Source organism: Lissotriton helveticus, chromosome 4_1 (assembly GCF_964261635.1).
Source record: "Lissotriton helveticus chromosome 4_1, aLisHel1.1, whole genome shotgun sequence".
Classification (NCBI taxonomy): Eukaryota; Metazoa; Chordata; class Amphibia; order Caudata; family Salamandridae; genus Lissotriton; species Lissotriton helveticus.
The window spans coordinates 66,957,461-66,982,395 of NC_136063.1; the positions used below are offsets into that span (position 1 = coordinate 66,957,461).

The following is a 24,935-nucleotide window of genomic DNA, read 5'->3' on the forward strand; positions in this document are numbered from 1 at the left end:
ATGCTTTGAAGTCTGGAGCCCCCATGCCGCACCTGGATGCTGGTAACTGCAGTTTATGTAGCTGACTCTGCGGGGTCCCCTCTCCCATGTGAAATCAATCAGTATGGTGTTCAACAGTTTAAACACCCATGCCGGTATAATCATCGGTAAATTCACATAGTGGTACAGCAAGCAGGGCAAGTTAGCGACATCAGCATTTATGCCAGGGACAGACGGCCCTGTATCGACAGGGGTAATGTGACCCAAAACGACACATGAGATATCAGTCTGTTAATCGTATGTATGAGGTTGCCCCCCAATAGGTCTTGTATTTTGTGGTATATCTGAATCCCAAGGTAGCAAAAGGTGCTTTGTGCTGTTTGTAGTTGTGTGTCACCAAATCCAAATGTGGGCTCTGTATATGTATTAGTAAAGAAGTAAGCACAAGATTTATATGCATTAATTTGCAGTGTTGACAAGTGGCCAAAGAAGGACAGCAACTTGGCTATCTCTTATTTTCCCTCCCGGAGGTCTTTGAAATACAGAAGCATGTCATTGGCATATAGAGACATGGAATGCACCACTGGGTCTAAAGTGACCCCGCTGTGGTCCACCATCTGACGGATCCCCTGCGCGATTGGCTCATCCGCCAATATTAAGAGGGTTGGGGAAACAGGGCTACCCTGCTGAGTGCCGCGAGACACCTGGTAGGGATCGAAGATATGGGGATCAGTTCTGGCTCTGGCCGTAGGTGATGGATATAGCCAAACAGCTGAACTTCACTCTTTGGCCTCTCTGGGACGAGGAGCTCGGCACCTTTCATGACGTCACTTCCTGTTGTCACGTCACTTCCGGTGACAGCGTCCCCCCACTTCTTTTTTTACGACTTGTGCCTGAATATAGTAGTTTCACCTACCGGATATAAGCCGGGGGTATCCCGTAGCGAATCAAAGCAGCAAGCATGGGATTCCCAGCATAGGGTATCAAAGTCTTGTTAGATATCTACGGAAAGGCAGCCGGCATATGGGTGGCGGTCTTGGGCTATGTCCATTATTACAAACAGGCACTTCATGATCAAGGAGGTGATGCGTCTGGGAACAAAACCACATTGATCTATGTGGATCAAGTGCAGGAGTAATGGGAGCAGTCGGCAGGCCAGAATTTTACTGAGAATGTTATATTTTGTATTCAGTAATGATACCAGGGTTTCACAGGGATGTTCCGAGAGGTTCCCTAATAGAGGGGGGGTAGCCCACGGAATCAGGGTGGCATTCTGCAGGTTGCAGACCGGTCTGCAATAGATCCTCCGGTACAGCGAAAGCAAATCGCCGAGCGCTAATGCCAGATCAGGGCACTTGAATTCAATGCATCACATCTCCACCCCAGGCATTCAGTCACAGTCATCCCAGATGCCCACGTGGTCAGATCCAGGGCCTCTCCTCACCTTAGTCAGTGCGGCGGCGGGGGTAGCTGGGGAGTATATAGGCCGAAACGCGGAGCCGGGCATGACTGCATCCGGCCCACTCGTGCAGCAGAAATGCTCGGCAGCAGTCCAATTGTGCCGAACCCAGTTGCGTCAGCTATGCCGCCCCGTTGTTGGGTATAGCTGATTGTGGGGTGAGGAGCACTGGGGGCTGCCTGGGTCGCTCTTATACTGCAACCTTCGAGTTCACTCGTGTGCCCACCATGTTGTCAGCGCAGTGAGGTATAGGAGTTTTTAGTGGTCAGGCCTTATTTCACACACTAAACGCCCGCCAGGGGTGTCAGTGCACAGCACGGTACCGCTCCAGGTCTGAGTAGGGAGCCCGATGCTGCACGTAGGCGTAGGATAAAAGAAGGATATTGGGGCCTGGGTCCAGGAACACACAGATTACGCATCAGCCACCTTCGGCTGTTAGCCATGCTCCCTATGTTTTTAATATATCTTAAAAAGGACTTGCAACCCACCTTCACATTTTATTGGCCCATATGCTTGCCGGTTTACTTTCCTCCTTTTCTATATGTTGTTCCCATCCTCCCTTTGGTGTCTTTCTTATCAATTTCCTATGGCCTAACTACTCATTCCCATCCGCATTTGTGGTTTGAATTTTTTTTTCTTTTGGTTAACGCTGCGTACTATTTACATTTCGTTATGTCCCTCTAACCACCTAATATTGCTATATTTTATTACTAAACAGGCAGTCACCATTGTAGCTACCTTACAGTTAAGAAGGGCTGGATATAAATGGTGCAGCAGGTGCAGTCACACAAGGGACAAAAGCTTTAGGGAACACAATAAGCACAGATTATTGCAAAATGTTACTACTAAACAGACAGTTACAAGTGCAGTTAACTAGCAGGCACTAGGGTCATGATTACAATGGTGCAGAAGGTGCAGTGACACCGGGAGCAAACGCTTGAGACACACCACTAAACACTTAATATAGCTATATTTGACTACTAAACAGACATTCACAAGTGCAGTTACCTTGCAGTTAAAAGAGGCATGATTTGAATGGTGCAGCAGGTGCAGTGGCACCAGGGCCAACAGGTCTACGGATCCCACTAAACCCAGAATACTGCTAATTGTTACTACTAAACAGACAGTCACAAGTCCAGTTATCTAGCAGGCACCTTGGCCATGATCATAATGGTGCAGCAGGTGCAGTGACACCGGGACCAAAGGCTCGAGGCACACCACTAAACACTAAATATTTCTATATTTTACTACCAAACAGGCATTCACAAGTGCAGTTACATTGCAGGCAATTGGGTCATGATTGAAATGGTGTAGCAGGTGCAGTGGCACCAGGGCCAAAAGTTGTCATAACTCCTCTAAACACCAATTATTGCTATATTTAACAACTACTACAAAACAGGCAGTCTCAAATACAAATATCTTGCAGGCACCATGGTCATAATTGCAATCGTGCAGCAGGTGCAGTGGCACTGGGCTCAAAAGTTGTGGAACCTTTGTTCTTACGTTAAGGCTGCACAGCGCTTACTGTTTACTGATACTTATCTTCCTCTGACTGCACACATGTAAAACAAGCTTGTTTACCTTTGCTTTAGTGGGTGGAACCTTTGGCACATTTCACATTCTTTATGATTTTGTTCCACTAATAACATTGCATTTTATTCTGTGTCATGTGTTTGTTGCTAATAAAATAGTTTTTTTCTGTGTCATGTGTTTGTTGTTGGCGCGTTATGTCGCGTTAGCTCTAACGAACTGATTGCAGTGCTTTACATGAGCACGCTCCCTGGAGCTCTGAAGGGATGTTTTAACCTCCTTTATCCGTCGGGACAGTTTCTGTATAACATTACAGCGCCAGAAAACTGCTGCAGAGTCTGGACTGTAAACACGGTCCTGTGCCTGTTCTAAAAGTATTCCTTGAGTTGTGTGATTGCAGCCTATAGTTTCAAGAGCAGTAAATAAAAAAATTCCAGCTGCTGGTCATTGCTGTCGCATTGCGACAAAGCTCGTCTTTGTGAACAAGCGTGTTTGGTGACTTTATATGATTTGTGCTACTTTATTTTTTTTCTTTGATGTGAGTTCTCGACTCTTTTAACACCAGGCATTTAGCTTAGTAAGCCGGTAGGTGGTAAGACTGGCTTTTTTTTGGACTGGCCTTTACTGTGCAGTTAGTATTGTTCTAGCACAAAATATGTTATATCATTTGCTGTTTTTTCCGTTGTCCGGATGAATAAGCAATGTGTAATTGAGCGATACTCTGTAAACTGAAGCAGGAGTTATTTCCTTATAGTAAGAAGTTTGCCATTCGTCTTTTTGTGGATATAAAATACATTCACATTTATTTGCATACTTTTAATGCGTAGGTCTTTAACTTAAGAATTGCTAAAAAGGGGTTGAGTCCTCTGAAGTAATTTAAACAGCTTCCAGCTTCCATTTTCATTGTTATATAATATAAAGAACATCAACTGACACATTCTTAAAACAGGCAAACGCTTGGACTAATTTAGCTCGCTTTATGCCGGGTATTTTAGTTTAATAATTGCTAAAATAGCCTACTGTATTTTCGTTGTTATATAATATAAAGAACACCAACTCCACATTCTTAAAGCAGTTATCTAGCAGGCACTAGGGTCATGATTTCAACGGTGAAGCAGGTGCAGTGGCACCGGGACTTATGACAAATGCCTTGAGAGAAAATACAGGATTATTTACAACATACAAACTTCAAAGTATATAGCACAAAAATGAAAAATGCCACAGTGTACTGTCTAAATAAAGAAAAATAGTAAACCATAATTAACACAATGCCAATGACAATGCAAGTGGAAATATTTACAATATGTTCATGTCGGACTTGGCTCTTTTGGCAGGTTCATCCCTAAACTTTTTGCCTTTTAATGTGACCTGATACTTGGAGCTTTTGGCTTCTGCGCACTTTAGCACTGTGCCGCAGTGTAAAGTGTGTGCGCACTCTGAGTGCGTGTGGGGAGAGTGGCCTGCCCTCCCGTAGGAACGCATGGGGGATATATGTGTCCATGGTAATTCCTGGTGTGAGAGGAGTGCAGGGGGGAGTTTGGTATGTGCGAACTTGTGAGAATAAATGCTGCGCAATGGTGTGCGCAGATTTATTATGACTAGTGGAGAAGTGCCACTTTTAGAAGTTGGCATTTCTGTGTGCTGTGTGTCTGCCTGCCTGATGTGGAGTGCATGTCTGGCTTGTGATTAACAGGTGCTGGATGGTGTGCTTGGCTCCAGGAGCCAGGATGGGTCTGACCAGTGGTGAATAGGGAGATCTGCATGTAGATGGGAGGAGTTACACCCGGGATCAGAATAGGGCTGGGCCCTCCCTCCACAATGCTGGCTCCGCGCCCTGTGGTGCGTCTGAGCACCTAGCCCCCACCTGACAAAGGGGAGAGGAGCGGAGCACAACAAAGTGCTCCAAAGCTCCCCCAAACCAGTTGCATCTGGTTTCCCCCTTGCCCTGCACCTTTGTGACAAAGGAAATCTGTGTATAAAAGAAGGGGCTGTGACCCCATGAAAGTTGTTCTCTCTGCTGTTCCTGATTTAAGGGGGGCCTGCTGCTGCTGCTGGGCGCCAGGAGGAACTGCCACTAGGGACTGCCTCCCTGCTGGAGGGCCCTGTGATCTGACCTGCCTGGGCCCAGCCTTTGCCCTCCCTTCATTCCCAAAAGACTTTATCTGGACTTTGTGCTTGAGCGCCTGGGGAGCACTATATTTTTATTGCCTGGAGAAGCGCTTGACCTTCCTTTCCTGAGGACCACTTTATGGTGGTGCCTTTCTTTAGAGAAGCAGCGCTTCTATTTTCTGGCTGCAGCGCGGATCTGCGACCATTTTAAACAGGGCATGGGGATCCCTCATCTGCCCCGCATCACTGCCGCAGCCCGGAAAGACGGAGCACCGCAGTGGTGCCAAGACCGGAAATCAGGTCGCGTGTTGCCTGACGTGGGGCGGGATTTCCGCTGTCCCGAGAGAAGGCCCGCGCCCACGGAATCCCTAGCGAAAAGGCTGGGAGCAGAGGGGAGCCCACCCCGCGCTCCAGCGCCCAGAAACAGGAAGCGGACGGGAACCCACCCCGTGCTCCTGTAGACTGAAGGAGGCCGCCTTGCAGATGAGAGAGAGAGCCCCCGAGGAGCGGGTGCTCTCCTGTGCTGGCCGTTCTGACCACCGGTCTGCCCAGAGGAGTCCTGACGTCAGGGGCGTCCCACGTGCCTGGAGCCTCGGAGGCTCCACAGGAGAAGCACGGCCATCAAAGAGAAGGCGGAGGTGGTACAAGGCTCATTGCCGGTGCCTGCCCCACCGCGGTTAGAAGAGATGAGCCGCAGCCACTGCAGGAGTACCCCGCGTGCAGCTGCAGAAGAACCCGGTGAGTAAGGCAGTGGTGTAGTCGTAAGAGGGGGTGTCGGGGCACATTTCCGGTGCCCGCTCCCCAACTCCTGCTGTACTGACTTTGTTTGGGGCCACATTGTCGTGAGGAGGCCCCGGGGGACTTAGAGGCCAATCCAGTGGGAGAGTCCTGGTGTGGACTTCTAGAGCCCCTGCGGAACCAGTGCTATTTTCACCAGCTGCCCCACCTGAGAGCGGGCAGCTGCAACAGTGCCCATAGTTTATTCATAAGGGCCCCAGGGAGGGGTCAGGGTACAGTGGTGAACTCCTACTTTCAGATGCCCTGTGAGAGCACAGGCAGCTGCAACACTTGGGATTGTTTATCTTCTGCTAGGGTCCCAAAGAGAGGCTCAGAGGGCACTGTGGTGCCAGGGCTCATTTTACAGCTGCCCAGCAAGTAGTGGGCAGCTGCCACGTTTAGGCCGAATCTGTTGTGCACTTTTACTTCGCTGCATTTCAGCCAGCCCTGACTGTTGTTGAACATAGGGCGTTGGAGCCCTGTGAGAGACGACTTGGCCTAGGGCCAGTTCAGTGTGTGGTGCCCCCGCTTAGTGCACACTGGGTTTATGATGGTAAATACATGATGTATTTGTACGGTGATGCCTATGCCGTAATGTGATTTAGGCCTAATGTGATTCTTGTGCAAGGTGATTGGTGCATACTGTAATTTATGGAGGTGCGCAGGACATGTGAGTTATGTGCTGTATTTATGCACCGTGATTTATGCCTCTTAATGTGTTTATGCCTAATGTGATAATGCTGAGGTCATTATTCCGCCAGTAATTACTGGTTGCGCTCTACAATTATTATTTTATGCCACAGTTATTATATGTTCTACATTTGCTAATTTCCCTTTGTGATTGTTCTGACAGTGGCCCAATTGGCCCTGTCATGTGTATATAATCCCCTGTAGATACTGCCCAGTGCCAGTTGGCACAGTGTAAATTGTGTGAATATGATCTAATGTGTTTATGGTAATACAAAGGCTATTTTTATATATAACCTTTTGTGGAGTTCCTTTTGTGGTGTGCCTAGTGTGTTGCTGCTGTTGTGTGTGTGTGTTGTGCAAACGCTTTACACATTGCCTCATGGATAAGCCTGACTGCTCGTGCCAAGCTACTGAGGGGGTGAGCAGGGGTTATCTTTTGCGTGTAACTCCCTTGCCCTGACTAGAGTGGTGGTCTCTGCCTGGCTTTGGCGCAAGCCTTAGCCAACCAGAGATCCCATTTCTAACAATTCATTATTGTTTCAGAATGTATGTTCATGCTTAAGTATTTTCGCAATAATAAAAGAAAAATGTGCAAAGCAAAATAAATAAAAACTTCGTAAGAGAAATCTGCAATAAAAAAAAACTTGCACTTCTCAATAAAACAACAGTCTCACTTTCAGTGTGTTTCTTTCACTTATATTGCACAACTGCTCAAATGCTTATTTAAACATTGTAATTTTCATTTGTTTATCTTACCAATGGGCAATAACCAAACAGCACCTTTTATATCTACTTTTCGTAATCTTGTTGTTTTGATTTGCAAAAACAGTGCTTTTGCTGTTCTTGTATGATTTTCCATCCACCCTTTACCTATTATTCCCATAGCTGCACAATTTTCAAGTCTACTTATCAGGTATATGTTTTTTTTTATGTTTGTCCTCTACCTTTTACCCAATGTCCCAACTTTATAATACCACTAGTAACAACCCAATATATTGTATTTTTGTACATAAACAAGTCATAACTCTTTAACAGACTTTCTGTAACTTACATTGTACAACATTGTACAACTACTCAGCAAACTACAACTTACAAAAAAAGCTTATTAATCACATAGGCGAAACCTAATGCATTTACTAATGCTTGTTTAAAGCTGTCCTGGAAAGTCATGATGTCATACCACCCTCTCTGGCGAACCTTCTAAAAGGTTCTTCATGATTCCAGGGTCTGCTAGGCTTACCTTCTGTTTTTTCTCAGTACTAGAATGACATTGGGTGGCTCCTGCCCTTACCTTGGATCCAGCTGGAGCCGTGATGTAGAAGCCGCAGTCCATGTTGGAATCGTAATTGTTGGGGAAGTTAGGGGATGAGACGGTGCCGTCAGAGCTGGTGAATGTGCCGCCACATTTTACTGTCAAACAGAAGAAAAAATCATCTTAGTGCTCAGTGCATAGAGTACTGATGATGAGTGTACAAAGTCCGCATGCAAAAAACACATCTCAGCTTCAGCCCTTCCACAACTGTGTGCCAACCCAGAGCCAGGAGTCAGGTCCTGCCTGATGCCCCTGGCACGCTGTTTGCGCCTCAGCTCACATGTCCACAAAAATAGTGGTACATGGCAAGAAACTGGAGACATGGCGTTCCAGTCAGAAAGTACACATTTACTGTCAGGATGGTAAATAACAGAGCTCATATCACTGCCAATAAAGGAGCCCCACTTTCAGAGATTCTTGTCAGTACTCTCCCACGTCACTAATCATATGCGTTCCCATATATTTTGTGCACAGTGTGATATTTGTCATCCCCCGGTCATTGGTGGCCAAGACTCCACCGGCAGAGAAATCAGAAACAAAAAAACGCTAATCCATGACCACCCGCTGCTCCTTTCCCTAGACTCAACAGAATTTTGTTGGTGTACTGGCCCCACGATACCTTGTATTCCATGGTAAGACGCCTATTGACTCTGAGAAACAAGCACTTCCTGCAGTGAGCCTTATGCCAACACACCCAGATATCCTGGGAGCACAGCTCACTGGATCCCAACAAGAGGTCTTGGCGAGCTCCCTTCCCCATTGCTGTAGAAGGCCTTTGCTTCCTTCCTCCCCAATCTGAGAGTGACACCAAGGACCGTACCATTGCTGTAGGAGGCTTCTGCATTCCTGCTCCCTGAATGAGAGCCGCCTGACACCAAGGACCATACCATTGCTGTAGGAGGCTTCTGCATTCCTGCTCCCTGAATGAGAGCGGCCTGACACCAAGGACCGTACCATTGCTGTAGGAGGCCTTGAAGACCTCCCTCCACTGACTTAAAGTGCCCCGACACCAAGGACCGTACCACTGCTGTAGGAGGCCTTGAACCCACTGGCGGTGATGGAGCCGTCTGTCACAAACTCCAGCAGCATCTCATTTCCAGATGACATGAATGGCTGGAGCTGTCCGGTCCCACACGCTTTGCTGATTAAGACTGGGGCTGCCTTACTGTCGCCATCGTAAATTGTGAGGTAGTCGGAGGCGCAGTTTGAGGAGGATTGGAGATCGAAGGCATCAAACTGTAGGAGAATCTGAGAAGAAAGAGCAGTAAATCAGACATACAACCTCCAGGGTGTCTAGAACTTTCTATCCATCATTTGTTTAAAAAGGACTGATTTTCAGTTTTTTAAAGTTATCCGCAGACTAGACTCAGCCGGTGATTTTGCATTGACTTGTTCTATTTCTAGCCTCCTTCGCCACCATCACTAAACTTCATTTGTGTGTTCAAAGAGACATGACACCCTTATGCGGTCCCTGCACCTCCTGTCTTCTCTCATGGAGCCTCTACTTGGAACCAACACTGTTCTGAAGCTTTGGTGCCTCTTGTGAAGAAGTTAAAACACAGGGTTCTTGTTGCCTGTGCTAAGCTGGGGCTGTCAGTCAAGTTAAAGGAGTAACTGAGAGAGCCAAGCTGGGGTAAGCTTCAAGGCACATGGTACAGTTGTCTCCTCATTTGGCTCTTAAGGATGGCCCTCCACCTCTCTGGGCACAATCACCTGTGTCCTACCTTTGAGTGTGAGTTGTGCCCACCAGCAGACCATGACAGGAAGAAGGCTGCAGCTCTTCAGATGAAATCTCACAAAGGATTTCCACACTGGGAACAGATGCTTATGCTTTGTGCAAGGGTTGATGGTGAATATTGAGCAGAGAAATATCACATACAAAAGTATTGTAGCCAGAATATCAGCTATCACAACATCCAGAGTGTGTACAGCTAAGTAAAGATTTACTACTCTTCACATCAGCCTACCTTGACGCCATATATCTCTGTATTCTCAAGATAAATGTGGAATTAAGTACCGGAAGTCTCACTTACCTATACATATTGACCTAAACCATACTTTGTTAGCTGATATTTTGGCTAAGATGTTTTTGTAGCACTGTATTCAAAACTCAATATTCTTGTACCATACACTCAGGGGGTGACACCTATCGCTGTGCACCCCAGTAGTTTGTCCTTATACACTGTCCATTAATAGGTAATCCTTCTGTGCCCATATCCTTTGGGGACTCCACTGGCATTCCCTCTCACCTTTGTTTATTGCCCCCATGTGACATTTCTTTGAAGCCCGATTTGAACTTGATTAAAGTCTGACTTATTTACCCCTTGTAGACCCTCTCTTTAAGCTTTATTCCATCTACTCTGCGGTGTCAGCCCTACAGTAGATCTCAATAATACCTTCTGATTGGTTCTTCTCTGAAGCTCTGCAGCTATGGTGCTGATGTTACTGGTGAGATCATTCCAAGGACAGATCCTTCTCCTCCTCACTCATGGACCACTCTAACCAGAGAAACCTATCTCAGCAGCTTCCTCGGCCACCAATCAGGCAGCTCCTAACCCAGCGCGCTACTCTAAGTCCCACCCCTAGGCAGCTCAGGACTCTGGTAGGAGGAAAGCGCGACTAGCTCCATCAGCTTGTCTGTGAAGGACCTACCTTATCGGAAGGCACTCGGATCAGGTAGACACAGTTGACGTTGTTTGGGTACGAGGAAGGGTTATTGGAGGACGCCAGAGTGCCGGTCGGGTTAGGTAAAATAGTGCTGCAAACACCTAAAACCAAATATGAAAAGGAAAATTCTTTGAATATTAATGTCTTGAAACTGCACAATATCCCTGACAGGTTGAGTTACCTCCCTCCAACGGCTCCTACTGAGAATGGCTCAGTTAGATTCACTAGTATTTAAGCTGGCATCTTTATATCTCCACCAGGAGGAAGCCCCTTGACCTAAACAATGATCTCTGTGGCTGGTGCTGATCTTAGCAATGATATGGAAGCACAGACAAGAATATAAGTAGGTACCAAAAACTACACTGGGCACACTGAACTTCGACACAAATTGTCCTGGTTCAGATAAAATGCCAGTAAAGGTGGGATAGATTTTTTGGAAGACAAATAAAAATGAAACTCTGCAAAAGCAAATTACTTTGGATGAAGAACAGAATCTTTCTGTCACTCCACTTCCTCTTTACTGGTCTAAAGTGACTTCAGTGTTCAGGTCAAAGAAAGCTACATGGTGTATAGCTATAAGGCCACATAACTCCTAATGCGAAGAGGACAATGAACCCAACGGCAGGGATATTTTCAAAGCTAGGAACCCAAATGTCAAGCTCCATAAAGGGAACAAACAGGGTCTTAGCAGAACTCTAGCATTCAAACAATCTGAAACTCCAATATAAGAGGAATATTTTTCCATAAAGTAGTAGATTGTGCTTGGAACTCATCAGGTGATGAACACTGGGACCCAGTCAGAGGATAAACTATGGAATTCTACCAAGAGTGGGATCCCACCAGTGGATAAATGCAAGGATCCCATCCGTGAATGGATACTGGGGAGACATATCTACAACAAAATGTCGGAGAGCGGAACTGCGCTATTTTCGGCACCGACATTTCCAAAATGCAGGAATGCGTTGTATTTACACCAATACGACGCTCCCCTGTGTTTTCCCTAGTGCTAGCGCTAAAATGAGCTGCCTAGCGCCAACACAGGCACCCTTGCACCATAGTGCAAGGGTGCCTACCTTGCACAGAATGATTGTTTATGTGCAGGAAGGTGTCGCTTCCTGCACATAAACAATCCTTTATGGTGATTTGTTACTTCTACGCGTGCTGCTGAATGCAGCATACATAGAAGTAGCAAATTGTCATTATTCAATGATTGTTTATATCCAGGAAGGTGTCTCTTCCTACACATAAATAATCATTAATGGCGTTTTGCTCTTTCTATGTGTGCTGCCGAAGGCAAAAGCATGGAGAAATAAAAGCATTTCTCCTTGTTTCTCCATTGTAACGCCTGCTGTTGCATGACGTTAGTTTTGGCGCTGCCTCAGATTTACACCTCCTTGTGAATCTGGGGCAGGATCAAAAAGCAGTGGGAGTTGTGGTGGAACGCTCACAGCAACACCCATATCAGCAGACTAGACTTCAGTGGTACCCATCCAAGAGCCCTATCAAAACGTCATTATCATATCAACAGGCTCGACTGCAGTGGGACCCATCGAAAACCCCTATCCAAAGGTCATTATCTTATCAGCAGGCTAGATGTCAGTGGTACCCATCCAAAAGGTCATTATCATAAGCAGGCTAGACTTCGGTGGTACCCATCCAAGACCCCTATCCAAAGGTCATTATCATAAGCAGGCTAGACTTCGGTGGTACCCATCCAAGACCCCTATCCAAAGGTCATTATCACAAGCAGGCTAGACTTCGGTGGTACCCATCCAAGACCCCTATCCAAAGGTCATTATCATAAGCAGGCTAGACTTCGGTGGTACCCATCCAAGAGCCCTATCCAAAAGGTCATTATCATAAGCAGGCTAGATGTCAGTGGTACCCATCCAAAAGGTCATTATCATAAGCAGGCTAGACTTCGGTGGTACCCATCCAAGAGCCCTATCCAATGGTCATTATCTTATCAGCAGGCTAGACTTCGGTGGTATCCATCCAAAAGCCCTATCCAAAAGGTCATTATCTTCAACTAAGCATTTATTGTCTCAAGTGCATCAAGGGAACAGCATCAGCCTGTTTGTGGGAGAACATTATTAGACATGTTCCCCCATGTAACCCACGGCCCTGTGGCTTATCTCTTCTCAATGCTGGAAGTACTAACATTCAGGGAAAGGGAAACTGCAGATTCTTACTCATCGGTCCAAAGATTTTGAATGTACTGCCTGCACCTGGATATTAAGAATAGAAATACTCCGCTTACCATTAGGAAAGCCTTACAACATTTCTCTTGTGTTCTCTTTTTGCAGTACTTACATGTATGGTATTTTATATTCGTTAGTTAGGGACACTGGTGCCTAAACACAACAATTAAGTTCAGAGGGTGTGCTCTACAAACAAACTAGAAAAATACAATTGTCCCATGATGGATGATATTGGTGGAAGTTGAGCTGGAATCATTACAAAAGATAATATTACTGCCTACGAGGAAAAGATGCTATGACTGATATGACATTTCAGCATCGATCTGCAGGCATGCACTCCTTACCACACTGGTACAGGGCGTTGATTTTGGAAACATCCAGGTTGCTAAGCCCGTATCGCTGTCCGATGACTGTGTTAGGATCTGGCTTGGGGACGATGGTCGGCTGTCCAGATGTGGTAGTGAAAGCATACCTGGGGAAAGGAAGACCTCACAGGTAAAGCCCACAGTGTATGCACCATTATAACGCATTATTAACCCATAGAACTCTACAGCGAGTCCAGGTTAGTCTACAGCGGGAAACGGTGAGGGTCAAATATTTGGTGTTTGCTTAATTCGATTCATATCTAAACTCCATCTCAATATTGTTCTAGAACTATCCCCCTGCAGATCCTGCCCAGCTCAGTCTGGAACTTCTCAGTTCTCATTTTCATGAGCATCAAATCCATGTAGGCAACACACGCTCCCCGTACCGCCCTCACTCACGCTCAGCATCTCAGATCCCAAAAAGCACTGATTTGAAAAATGTCTCCATTGTAGCCTCATGACATTTCCTCTTGTGACAGAGGCTGGCTTTAGAAGTGAGGTACCAATCCTCATGCGATTCATCAACAATGGATCTTCCACTGTAAACCGAGTTGTTCACCAATTCAGACAACGTTCACCTTCCCATTCTCGCAGCAACAAAATGTAGGGATCAGGGCAAAACAAAGCCTGCACCACCAATAAATATCACAAAATATAAATTAGTAAAGAAGGTGCTAGTACCCAGGAACGCAATCCCTATACGGTCCTGAAGAGGAACCGGAAAACACTAGTTCCCTTAACAAACTTCACAGGAGATGGTCTGCACCCTTAAATAATTTAGTTCAAATATTGCATCTTGCAAGTAAAGATCCTATTACAATATACATGATTTCAGTATTGTCAGTTTTCCCAAGAAACAGTAAACGGAGGCATCCTCAATTCTCTTCAAATCTTTATTCAATTTTCTTAGTTAAAAATGCAGATAGCCAACGCGTTTCATCCGTTACCGGACTTCTTCAGGGCTGATTGAATTTCATAAACGTCATGATAATAATTCCCTCCGTATCCACAAACTAGTGTCCAATAATTTTAGGATTTTTGTAGATGAGCTTCTTAAGAGAACAACGATAAATTTGCCTTTAGTATTATTCAGGCAAAATGTAAAGCCGCAGTATTCTAGCTCCCAAGTCGCCATGAGGACATTCAACTCTATGGGAACAAGTTCAGTGACACAGCCATGACTCGACTTCACTTTCTTACCTTCACCATCTATGGCAGTTCCACACTCTGGAGTCCATATACACCAACCCAGCCATCATTCCGTACCCGCTTCACATACAGAGCATCAATCCTAACCAATCATGTTCACCGACACAGCCATCATTCCGTACCCGCTTCACATACAGAGCATCAATCCTAACCTATCATGTTCACCAACACAGCTATCAATCCGTACCCCGCTTCACATACAGAGCAATGATCCTAACCAATCATGTTCACCGACACAGCCATCATTCTGTACCCCGCTACACATACAGAGCATTGATCCTATCCAATCATGTTCACTGACACAGCCATCATTCCATACCCGCTTCACATACAGAGCATCGATCCTAACCAATGATGTACACCAACCCAGCCATCTTTCTGTTGCTCCTCTTCCCTCTAACAGTCACAGTCACCCCTCTAGTGCCCTTCCTCGGATATATAGGTTCCAATAGGCACCATGCTCTGCTCTCTGTCCTCCCGACCCTCAATCACATGTGAAATAAACACCACCCTCTACTTCCCATTTCCAACAATCTCAGCTCTAATTAAAAAGATCACATCAGAATGTGATCAGAATCACTGGGTGTGATTTAGGGTGTGATGGAAGGACAATTATGGGGGGTGGCAGAGGATATTACCAATCTCATCCCGACGGTACACCATGGCCAAATTTAGACATGACTTCAGCCCAGCAGTCATCGCTCCATAATTAAAGGAACCATCATTACTGCTGTTCCTTTAAGTTACTAAAGGTTTTCACCCAGGTTGTGGGAGTTATTATTTTCATACTGTCGATCAATGCTAGATTTTTCCTGATGGTGATGGACAGGGAAAAAAAGGTATTACACCGTCCACCCTAAATAGGGAAGCATTGTAAAATGCCATTCCTCAGATGGCTGCTACTCCATTGGGCTGATGAGGAAGTATTTCATCAACAGAGCCTATAGGAGGTCTGTCAACAGAATACCCATCTTTAAATGAAGCGGGTGGTCCTAGGGTTTGTCGGAGAGGGTAATCCGTCATGTTTGCAAAGGAGTACCCTGTCTGCCAAAATCTAAATCAGAGTCACTGTCTATATATAAAAGCCTTTCATCAGAGTTGTAAACAGAAAATCTCTTCTTAGCTGAGCATCGGAGACTTACATCCCATAGTGCATCACGGAGGCGTAGTCGTACTCCAGGCCAAGGTTGTTGGTGTTCTCTTTGTTAAAGTTGCCGATGCTGTCTGTTGAGATGAGCAGACGGTACAGATGAGTTAGTGAGGACTGAGTCTGATATGGCACATTCCAATACAGAGAAGGTCCCAACTCACCAGGGGGCAGTGCTCCCATGTGCCATTGCAGGGGTTAGGAGTAGTCTAAAGGCAAAGCTTTCGATTTTGGAACATGGGGGGGGGGGGGATCAAATCTGAACCCTGGCATAGGATCGAAAAGCATATGATTTGAGGTTAATCACTTAATACCTTCAGCATGTGATAAGAAGTTGTATAATTCTAAATTTAAATCCTATTTAATGAAGTGCACCATCTTGCTCCCAAGCGGGAATCACACTAAATAAATACCAGCGCCTACATACATCCGGGAGGGACGCACTGGAGTTTCAGCCAGGTTTAGAGATAGCTCACTGTTGTCCTTTTGAAGGGAAAATCATCATGTATTTTCATTATGAAAACTTTTTTGCCTCATAACGTGATCCATCTCCAGCTTGCACCCTTCACCTTCGATTGTATTGTACTGTATTGTAGTTGCATTTATATAGCGCTTACTATCCTTGACAAGGCACTGGAGCACACTGCTCCAGGCACCCAAGGTTTAGTGGTTAATCCAGTGCTTGTTGGTTATTGGGATAAATCTTGTGCTCTCAAGAAAACCATTCCATGCATTTACTCCAGTTTCTTTGAGGAAGAGGAAATTATTTGGGGTTTGTGGTGATCATTTGGGAAGTGGATCAAGTATGCGAGTTCATGGAGATGATTTGTGGGATTAATGCCTGAGAGAGGAGATTCGGAATTATTAGTTTGCAGGTATGACTTTCAAGGAAGAGGTGATTTTGTTGAAAATTTGGAAGAAAATGAGGACATTAACAGAAATGCAATAGTAAAGATTAAGGCAAACATGATTGTGACGTAAAGTAGGCTGTGCTCAGAGAGTGGAGACATTCGTAGTATGAAAAACAAGGAGATAGTCATTCGAATTAAAATGAAAGGGTGAGGGGAGTTTTTCATGCAGTTTTGGGAATACAGAAGAGGCTTTTTGAGAAGCCATGCAATCGGAGGATGAAAAAACCATTATTTGTATGTGAGATATTGGAGTAAGAAAGGGTGGTGCTCAAGGCGCTGTACATCCCAACCAGCCCCTGCCCCACTTAACAACGCATGCTTTGTGTCGGGTTTATGTTACTTTTCTAATTCAAACCCAAATTAAAGTGTTCAGATGGGATTTACAATCCAACGCTAATCGCGATATGAGTTGAATTGTAACCCAAAGTAACAAAAAGTTATGCTTTGCGCTGCCTTGCATTACTTTGCGTCAAGGGGGTGGTCTATGGCTGGTGCACAGGTGTTACTATGCCTTCACCCATGGGTTTTGACATAAATCCATATCTACAAAGCATGGTAAAGAGGGATTTGGGCTAAAATGCTGTGCCTCCTCAATGCAAGTGTACCGGGATGAAATATTTTCATTTCTCCTTGTTTTTCCCACTTTGCATGTGTGCTGCATTGTTCAGCATACAAAGTAGGACAACTCTCAAAGCATCATTTGTGTATTGAAAGGGACCCTTTTCAGCACAAAGACTATGCTTCAGACATCGCATACATTCTGGCACTATGGCGCAAGGGTCTCTGTGTTGGTGCATGCCTGTCTAAAGTCTGCCACCAGCACTGGGAGGCAGCAGCGTAGCGCCACATCAAAGTATTTCATTCACACGATGCAGCGCAGCCACTTCAGATGAACACTTCTGTGTAAATCTGTACCCCGTGTCTCCGAAGCGGGCACTGCTGTTAGCAATCACTGATCCTCATTATCGATTTCAGGAAAATGCATTTTAAACACAGGTCATAATTTATCCTGTGTCAGGCAATTTTTATGTGGTCCAGTTAACGCCCTCAGCTGTGGTACCGTTCGTGAAAAGGACACCAGATTGTGACAGTAACAAATATTGATCACCGTGACCAAGGATCAGATTTGCAGAACGTGTGCGTTGGCGGCTATCTGTGATCAAACCTAAGCTGAACCAATCGGGTGTCTAAATCGGTGCCAAGGTGTGCCCATCAGGAATCTGAGTTGTACTCAGTTTACCCTCTCAGTGGTAAGTGGAGCCCGGGGGTGACACTGACCGGGCGAGATGTTGTCCGTCATGATGGTCACATAGTTGTCACGGTCGCTGCGACTCTGCTCGTGGTAGAAGCCCAGGGAGTGCTGCAGCTCATGCTGGATGGTTCCTTTAGACAGACATCCCCCGGGAAGAGATACCTCCTGTCCGCCTCCTGTCTTCCCGATGTATGACCAGCACCTAGGAGAGAAGATGGACCAGGGAGACCCATAGATTACTACAATGGCACCTTTAGAGAAGGATTACAATCTTACTGCAAACAAGGGATCTGCCTGTGTGTCTCCTCTCTGACTGTAGCTATCTGCAAGGGATGAGGGGTTCTAGAAAAAGACAATGTGCAGTCTAGGTTGTGATGAAAGATCTTGCATCACGGGGAAAGCTGTGCCATCCTGCACCAGTCTGGTTCATTTCTGGCCTACCCTATGATATTTCCTCCCAGTAGACTCCACATCAGTCTGCGCTGAAGCCCTTTGTAATCGGTCTTCAGACTCAATCTCAAAACCTTTCTTTTTGATAACTTCTCTTATGGTTGTGTAATCTTACAGTTCTCCATTTACTTTCATGAGCTTTCCGCTATCGCCTTGGACACCTCCCTGGAGGTAGCTGAGCGCTCTATAAATGTCATGAATTGAATTGAATTTGAGAGTATTGTCTGACTGGGGGGACAGATCTACCAGCAGCCCATGGGTCATTCTGCTCAGTACCCCATGACTGGGATCCATACTCCAACGCAGTCAGTGTTCTGGTTGCGTGTGGCATGTTACATGTGTGTTCTGCAGCTCAGAAAGCAAATGTATTGAGAGTGGTGTCCCAAAATGATGAGTCCCTTCAGGATGCCTTTATCATTTGTGTACTTATTTCTGCCTCTGGAATCTTTGCATTTAGACCTCTTGGATCTATGGGTGGACCTAGAATATAAAGTATATCTCTTTTCTGCTAGGCACAACATTTTTGCCCAGCAAAAGGCCCTGGGACCCCCTCCTGCCTTGTGTTGTGATTCACATCGAATAGAGAGACCTGACCAGTCAAACATCAGACATGTCAAAGTCAGGCTGATGCACTGTAGCACTTTGTCTTAGCACCTTTGCTCCTCTGAACAGGAGGATTACATACAGCACCCTATTGAAAGCGTGAAGACCCATTCCTGGCCATAGCAGAGGACAGCATACCATCCCCGATAGGATAACACTTTGCAAGGAATCAAACTGCACTGCACTAGAAGCATGCTAGGGTATTGCTTACTGTATTTGGGCCACAAGAGCAGTTAAGACCTTCTGTGTTTTATGTGTTCTCTATGTTAACTCCCTTGCTTTCTTGTGTGCAAATACAATTCCCATTCAAAATTAGAAAACTAGCCTTTTTACTGGATTTTTTGTTAATCGTGTACAATTACTTTTGTTGTACTGTGAGTTCCAAACCCTCAACCTCCTCTTAGAGCAAACCTTGGCTACTCAGCCTTGCTGCTCTTAAGCAGTCACAAGTACAACAGGAGAAACTTAGTAATTCAGTTGTGGTGCAAAGAGACCTGTTGCCCTAGGACACCAGCGGTGAATGATAGGGCACAGTAGGCACCAACCATTGATACTGCCCAGCAACCACTCACTGTCCCAGAAATCTTAATAATATCTTAACAGTTTTTTGAAACAACTGCAAAAACAGTGGCCACTCACAGATTTTTCCAGGATGACTTCTTTTAGCTAGGGAATTACAGCTTCAGTGAGGCTATCACGATGCTAAAAAAAACGTATAAAATGTGTAATGTGGTGTAATGGTGCTGATTATATTTAAGGGACACGTGATTCGCAGACAAAAATACACGCCATGCTAAAATATTGATAGGAACACATAAACAGAGCCATGGAGAACCCAGTGGTGGGAGCTCATCATAACATGAGGGAATGAACAAAGTGTACAAGGTTCAGCCGTCAGAACCTCTACGGAATGAACAAAGCACACAGGATTCAGCCATCAGAACCTCTAGGCAATTAACAAAGTACACAGGATCCAGCCATCAGAACCTCTAGGGAACGAACAAAGCACACAGGATACAGCCATCAGAACCTCTAGGGAATGAAAAAAGCACACAGGATCCTGCTCTCAGAACCTCTAGGGAATGAACAAAGCACACAGGATCCAGCCATCAGAACCTCTAGGGAATGAACAAAGCACACAGGATCCAGCCATCAGAACCTCTAGGGAATGAACAAAGCACACAGGATCCAGCCATCAGAATCTCTAGGGGATGAACAAAGCACACAGGATCCAGCCATCAGAACCTCTAGGGAATGAAAAAAACATACAGGACTCAGCCATCAGAACCACTAAGGAATGAAAAAAGCATACAGGACCCAGCCATCAGAAACTCTAAGCTATTTATAGTCCAGTGGTACCCAGCACTGAGAGCCTAAACAGTAGATGGGAATATATGGAACTACAGATCTATCACACAGAGTGAACAGACCCTTGTGATATACTGTCACTGAGAAGTCAAGCCCATTCGGTATTATTTCTCACAGAGAGGTGAAACTCCATGGAAGGTCCACCACTAAATCCACATCACAGTGAAAGCCTGCAACTGAGAGTGCCCTGCCCATGGAAAGAATTTCACTGAGAGTCTTCTGCCCATACAAAGTCTTTCACTGAGAGTCCACTGTCCATGGAAAGCCTTTCACTGAGAGTCCACTGCCCATACAAAGTCTTTCACTGAGAGTCCACTGTCCATGGAAAGCCTTTCACTGAGAGTCTTCTGCCCATGGAAAATCTTTCACTGAGAGTCTTCTGCCCATGGAAAGTCTTTCACTGAGAGTCTTCTGCCCATACAAAGTCTTTCACTGAGAGTCCACTGCCCATGGCCAGTCTTTCAGTGAGATTCTTCTGCCCATACAAAGTCTTTCACTGAGAGTCTTCTACCCATGGAAAGTCTTTCACTGAGAGTCTTCTGCCCATACAAAGTCTTTCACTGAGAGTCCACTGCCCATGGAAAGTCTTTCACTGAGAGTCCTCTGTCCATGGAAAGCCTTTCACTGAGAGTCTTCTGCCCATGGAAAATCTTTCACTGAGAGTCTTCTGCCCATGGAAAGTCTTTCACTGAGAGTCTTCTGCCCATACAAAGTCTTTCACTGAGAGCCCACTGCCCATGGAAAGTCTTTCCGTGAGATTCTTCTGCCCATACAAAGTCTTTCACTGAGAGTCTTATGCCCATGGAAAGTCTTTCACTGAGAGTCTTTAGCCCATACAAAGTCTTTCACTAAGAGTCTTCTGCCCATGGAAAGTCTTTCACTGAGAGTCCTCGGCCCATGGAAAGTCTTTCACTGAGATTCTTCTGCCCATACAAAGTCTTTCACTGAGTCTTCTGACCATGGAAAATCTTTCACTGACAGTCTTCTACCCATACAAAGTCTTTCACTGAGAGTCCTCTGCCCATGCAAAGTCTTTCACTGAGAGTCCATGGCCCATAGAAAGTCTTTCACTCTAATTCTACTGCCAATAGAGGGGCGTTACCATTGATAGTTTCCAGTAATTGATGGTCTCTCACTGAGAGCCCTCAGCCCATGTACGGTCTATCATTTAAAATCCATCATGCATGTGGGGTCTTTCACGGTGAGCTTGCAACACAAAGAGGGTCATCATGGACAGTCCTGGACCCATGGAGGGTCTCACAAGCAGAGAACACAACCCCTGGGGATATCTCAGTGAGAGCCCACAGAACATGGATGGTCATTCCCGAGGCAACAAAAACCATAGAGGGTCACTAAGTGGTAGTCAGCAGTTCAAAGATAGTCACTGACTGCAGGCTTTCAGCCGACGAAAGGTCATTGCTCATTTAGGGTGTTGTACTACGTTATCAAGTTGTTTTTTATATTGACCTAAAATGATATAGAGTATAGACATATTATTCTAAACTAAACATCCATACAGCTTGAAGATCTACATATCAATATAGTCCCCATTAAGTGCATTGTAAATCAATTGTGTTGCTGTGTTTTGAAAAAGTTGAAACTTGTGGATCAGAAGCGCAGGAAGACCGCCTTAGACAGAGTTACAAAAATACGGTTTACTTAATATCAAGGACTGGACCAAGATTTTCTAGGAGTTAAAAGGCAGAAGGAGAGCAATCTTCGGACTACTTTCAACATACAATATCTAGTGCATATTAGTTTTGAAATGTGAAAAATAAAAGATAAATTGGAACTGAAATTCCCTCCCAGATTGTGAGCTGATTCTGCTGTATTTGATGGTGTATGAAAGGAACTAGGCCACCAGTGCAAGAACACACGTCTGGTTTACCAATTTGAAGATCTAGATCTTAGTGGTGTCACTCATTTGGGAACAGCAGCCCTAAGTAACCAAGAGGTAAAGGGATTCCCTGAGGCTAGCTCTCCCCCTTGATGTTTAGCTTTAGTGAAAACACAATGGGGCATGAAGTTGAACAACAACCACCTTACATCTCTGAGGGAGACTTTTTCCAAATTTGCAAGACTACACCGGTGAATGTAAATATTTTCGCACCACTAACTTTTGCCCCATTCTAAGCTTCTTAACTATGCTGTGTGGGGCTATATTTCTCTACCATGGGTGAACAGACCCTTGTGATATACTGTCACTGAGAGGTCAAGCCCATTCGGTATTATTTCTCACAGAGAGGTGAAACTCCATGGAAGGTCCACCACTAAATCCACATCACAGTGAAAGCCTGCAACTGAGAGTGCCCTGCCCATGGAAAGAATTTCACTGAGAGTCTTCTGCCCATACAAAGTCTTTCACTGAGAGTCCACTGTCCATGGAAAGCCTTTCACTGAGAGTCCACTGCCCATACAAAGTCTTTCACTGAGAGTCCACTGTCCATGGAAAGCCTTTCACTGAGAGTCTTCTGCCCATGGAAAATCTTTCACTGAGAGTCTTCTGCCCATGGAAAGTCTTTCACTGAGAGTCTTCTGCCCATACAAAGTCTTTCACTGAGAGTCCACTGCCCATGGCCAGTCTTTCAGTGAGATTCTTCTGCCCATACAAAGTCTTTCACTGAGAGTCTTCTACCCATGGAAAGTCTTTCACTGAGAGTCTTCTGCCCATACAAAGTCTTTCACTGAGAGTCCACTGCCCATGGAAAGTCTTTCACTGAGAGTCCTCTGTCCATGGAAAGCCTTTCACTGAGAGTCTTCTGCCCATGGAAAATCTTTCACTGAGAGTCTTCTGCCCATGGAAAGTCTTTCACTGAGAGTCTTCTGCCCATACAAAGTCTTTCACTGAGAGCCCACTGCCCATGGAAAGTCTTTCCGTGAGATTCTTCTGCCCATACAAAGTCTTTCACTGAGAGTCTTATGCCCATGGAAAGTCTTTCACTGAGAGTCTTTAGCCCATACAAAGTCTTTCACTAAGAGTCTTCTGCCCATGGAAAGTCTTTCACTGAGAGTCCTCGGCCCATGGAAAGTCTTTCACTGAGATTCTTCTGCCCATACAAAGTCTTTCACTGAGTCTTCTGACCATGGAAAATCTTTCACTGACAGTCTTCTACCCATACAAAGTCTTTCACTGAGAGTCCTCTGCCCATGCAAAGTCTTTCACTGAGAGTCCATGGCCCATAGAAAGTCTTTCACTCTAATTCTACTGCCAATAGAGGGGCGTTACCATTGATAGTTTCCAGTAATTGATGGTCTCTCACTGAGAGCCCTCAGCCCATGTACGGTCTATCATTTAAAATCCATCATGCATGTGGGGTCTTTCACGGTGAGCTTGCAACACAAAGAGGGTCATCATGGACAGTCCTGGACCCATGGAGGGTCTCACAAGCAGAGAACACAACCCCTGGGGATATCTCAGTGAGAGCCCACAGAACATGGATGGTCATTCCCGAGGCAACAAAAACCATAGAGGGTCACTAAGTGGTAGTCAGCAGTTCAAAGATAGTCACTGACTGCAGGCTTTCAGCCGACGAAAGGTCATTGCTCATTTAGGGTGTTGTACTACGTTATCAAGTTGTTTTTTATATTGACCTAAAATGATATAGAGTATAGACATATTATTCTAAACTAAACATCCATACAGCTTGAAGATCTACATATCAATATAGTCCCCATTAAGTGCATTGTAAATCAATTGTGTTGCTGTGTTTTGAAAAAGTTGAAACTTGTGGATCAGAAGCGCAGGAAGACCGCCTTAGACAGAGTTACAAAAATACGGTTTACTTAATATCAAGGACTGGACCAAGATTTTCTAGGAGTTAAAAGGCAGAAGGAGAGCAATCTTCGGACTACTTTCAACATACAATATCTAGTGCATATTAGTTTTGAAATGTGAAAAATAAAAGATAAATTGGAACTGAAATTCCCTCCCAGATTGTGAGCTGATTCTGCTGTATTTGATGGTGTATGAAAGGAACTAGGCCACCAGTGCAAGAACACACGTCTGGTTTACCAATTTGAAGATCTAGGGCCAGATGTAGGTAGGCTTTTACCGGTCGGTAACGGCCGAATTCGGCCGTTACCGACCGGTAAAAGGCATTTGAGATGTAGGGGGCAGAATCGGTAAATTTACCGTTCTGTAAATTTACCGATAGGTAATTTTACAGAATCTGTAAATATACCGGTCGGTAAATTTACTGACCGGTATATTTACAGAATCTGTAAAATCGATATGTAGGTGGGACTCTTATGAGTCCCACAAGGCCTTAGAAATCGGTATTTTACCATCAAATTCAATTTGATGGTGAAATACCGATTCAGGTGTGCATGCAAATGTGCGCATGCACACCTGTGCCATATGACAGGCAGACCTGCCCTTAGGGCAGGTATGCCTGCCATATGGCCCCCGAACCTTTTTTGGGGGTGCTAGAGGGTGTCAAAGTGACACCCCCTGCACCCTTGCCAAAAATCTGTATTTACCGATCGGTAAATACCGACCTGTAATGCCCCATTCATTCCTATGGGCTTCATAGCCCATAGGAATGAATGGAGCATTACAGGTCGGTATTTACCGAATCGGTAAATACCGACTTTTACCGATTCGGTAAATAAACATCTGGATTTCCCTACATCTCCCCCCTTCATATTTACCGACTTTTAAATACCGAATCGGTAAAATTCGGTATTTAAGGGTCGGTAAATATGCTTTACCTACATCTAGCCCCTAGATCTTAGTGGTGTCACTCATTTGGGAACAGCAGCCCTAAGTAACCAAGAGGTAAAGGGATTCCCTGAGGCTAGCTCTCCCCCTTGATGTTTAGCTTTAGTGAAAACACAATGGGGCATGAAGTTGAACAACAACCACCTTACATCTCTGAGGGAGACTTTTTCCAAATTTGCAAGACTA

General features: G+C 45.2%; 1 protein-coding gene across 1 annotated transcript in view; it reads right to left on the minus strand.

Annotated features, from left to right (window-relative positions):
* LOC144827867 (embryonic protein UVS.2-like) overlaps positions 1-24,935 on the minus strand; it is a 59,147-nt gene that overhangs the window by 6,445 nt on the left and 27,767 nt on the right. The window contains exons 6-11 of the mRNA XM_078686032.1: positions 17,635-17,810; positions 15,441-15,522; positions 13,069-13,196; positions 10,509-10,624; positions 8,879-9,104; positions 7,836-7,954 (exon numbers count right to left, since the gene is read on the minus strand). Coding sequence (XP_078542158.1) covers positions 7,836-7,954; positions 8,879-9,104; positions 10,509-10,624; positions 13,069-13,196; positions 15,441-15,522; positions 17,635-17,810 — 847 coding nt within the window. The remainder of the gene's footprint in view (positions 1-7,835; positions 7,955-8,878; positions 9,105-10,508; positions 10,625-13,068; positions 13,197-15,440; positions 15,523-17,634; positions 17,811-24,935) is intronic.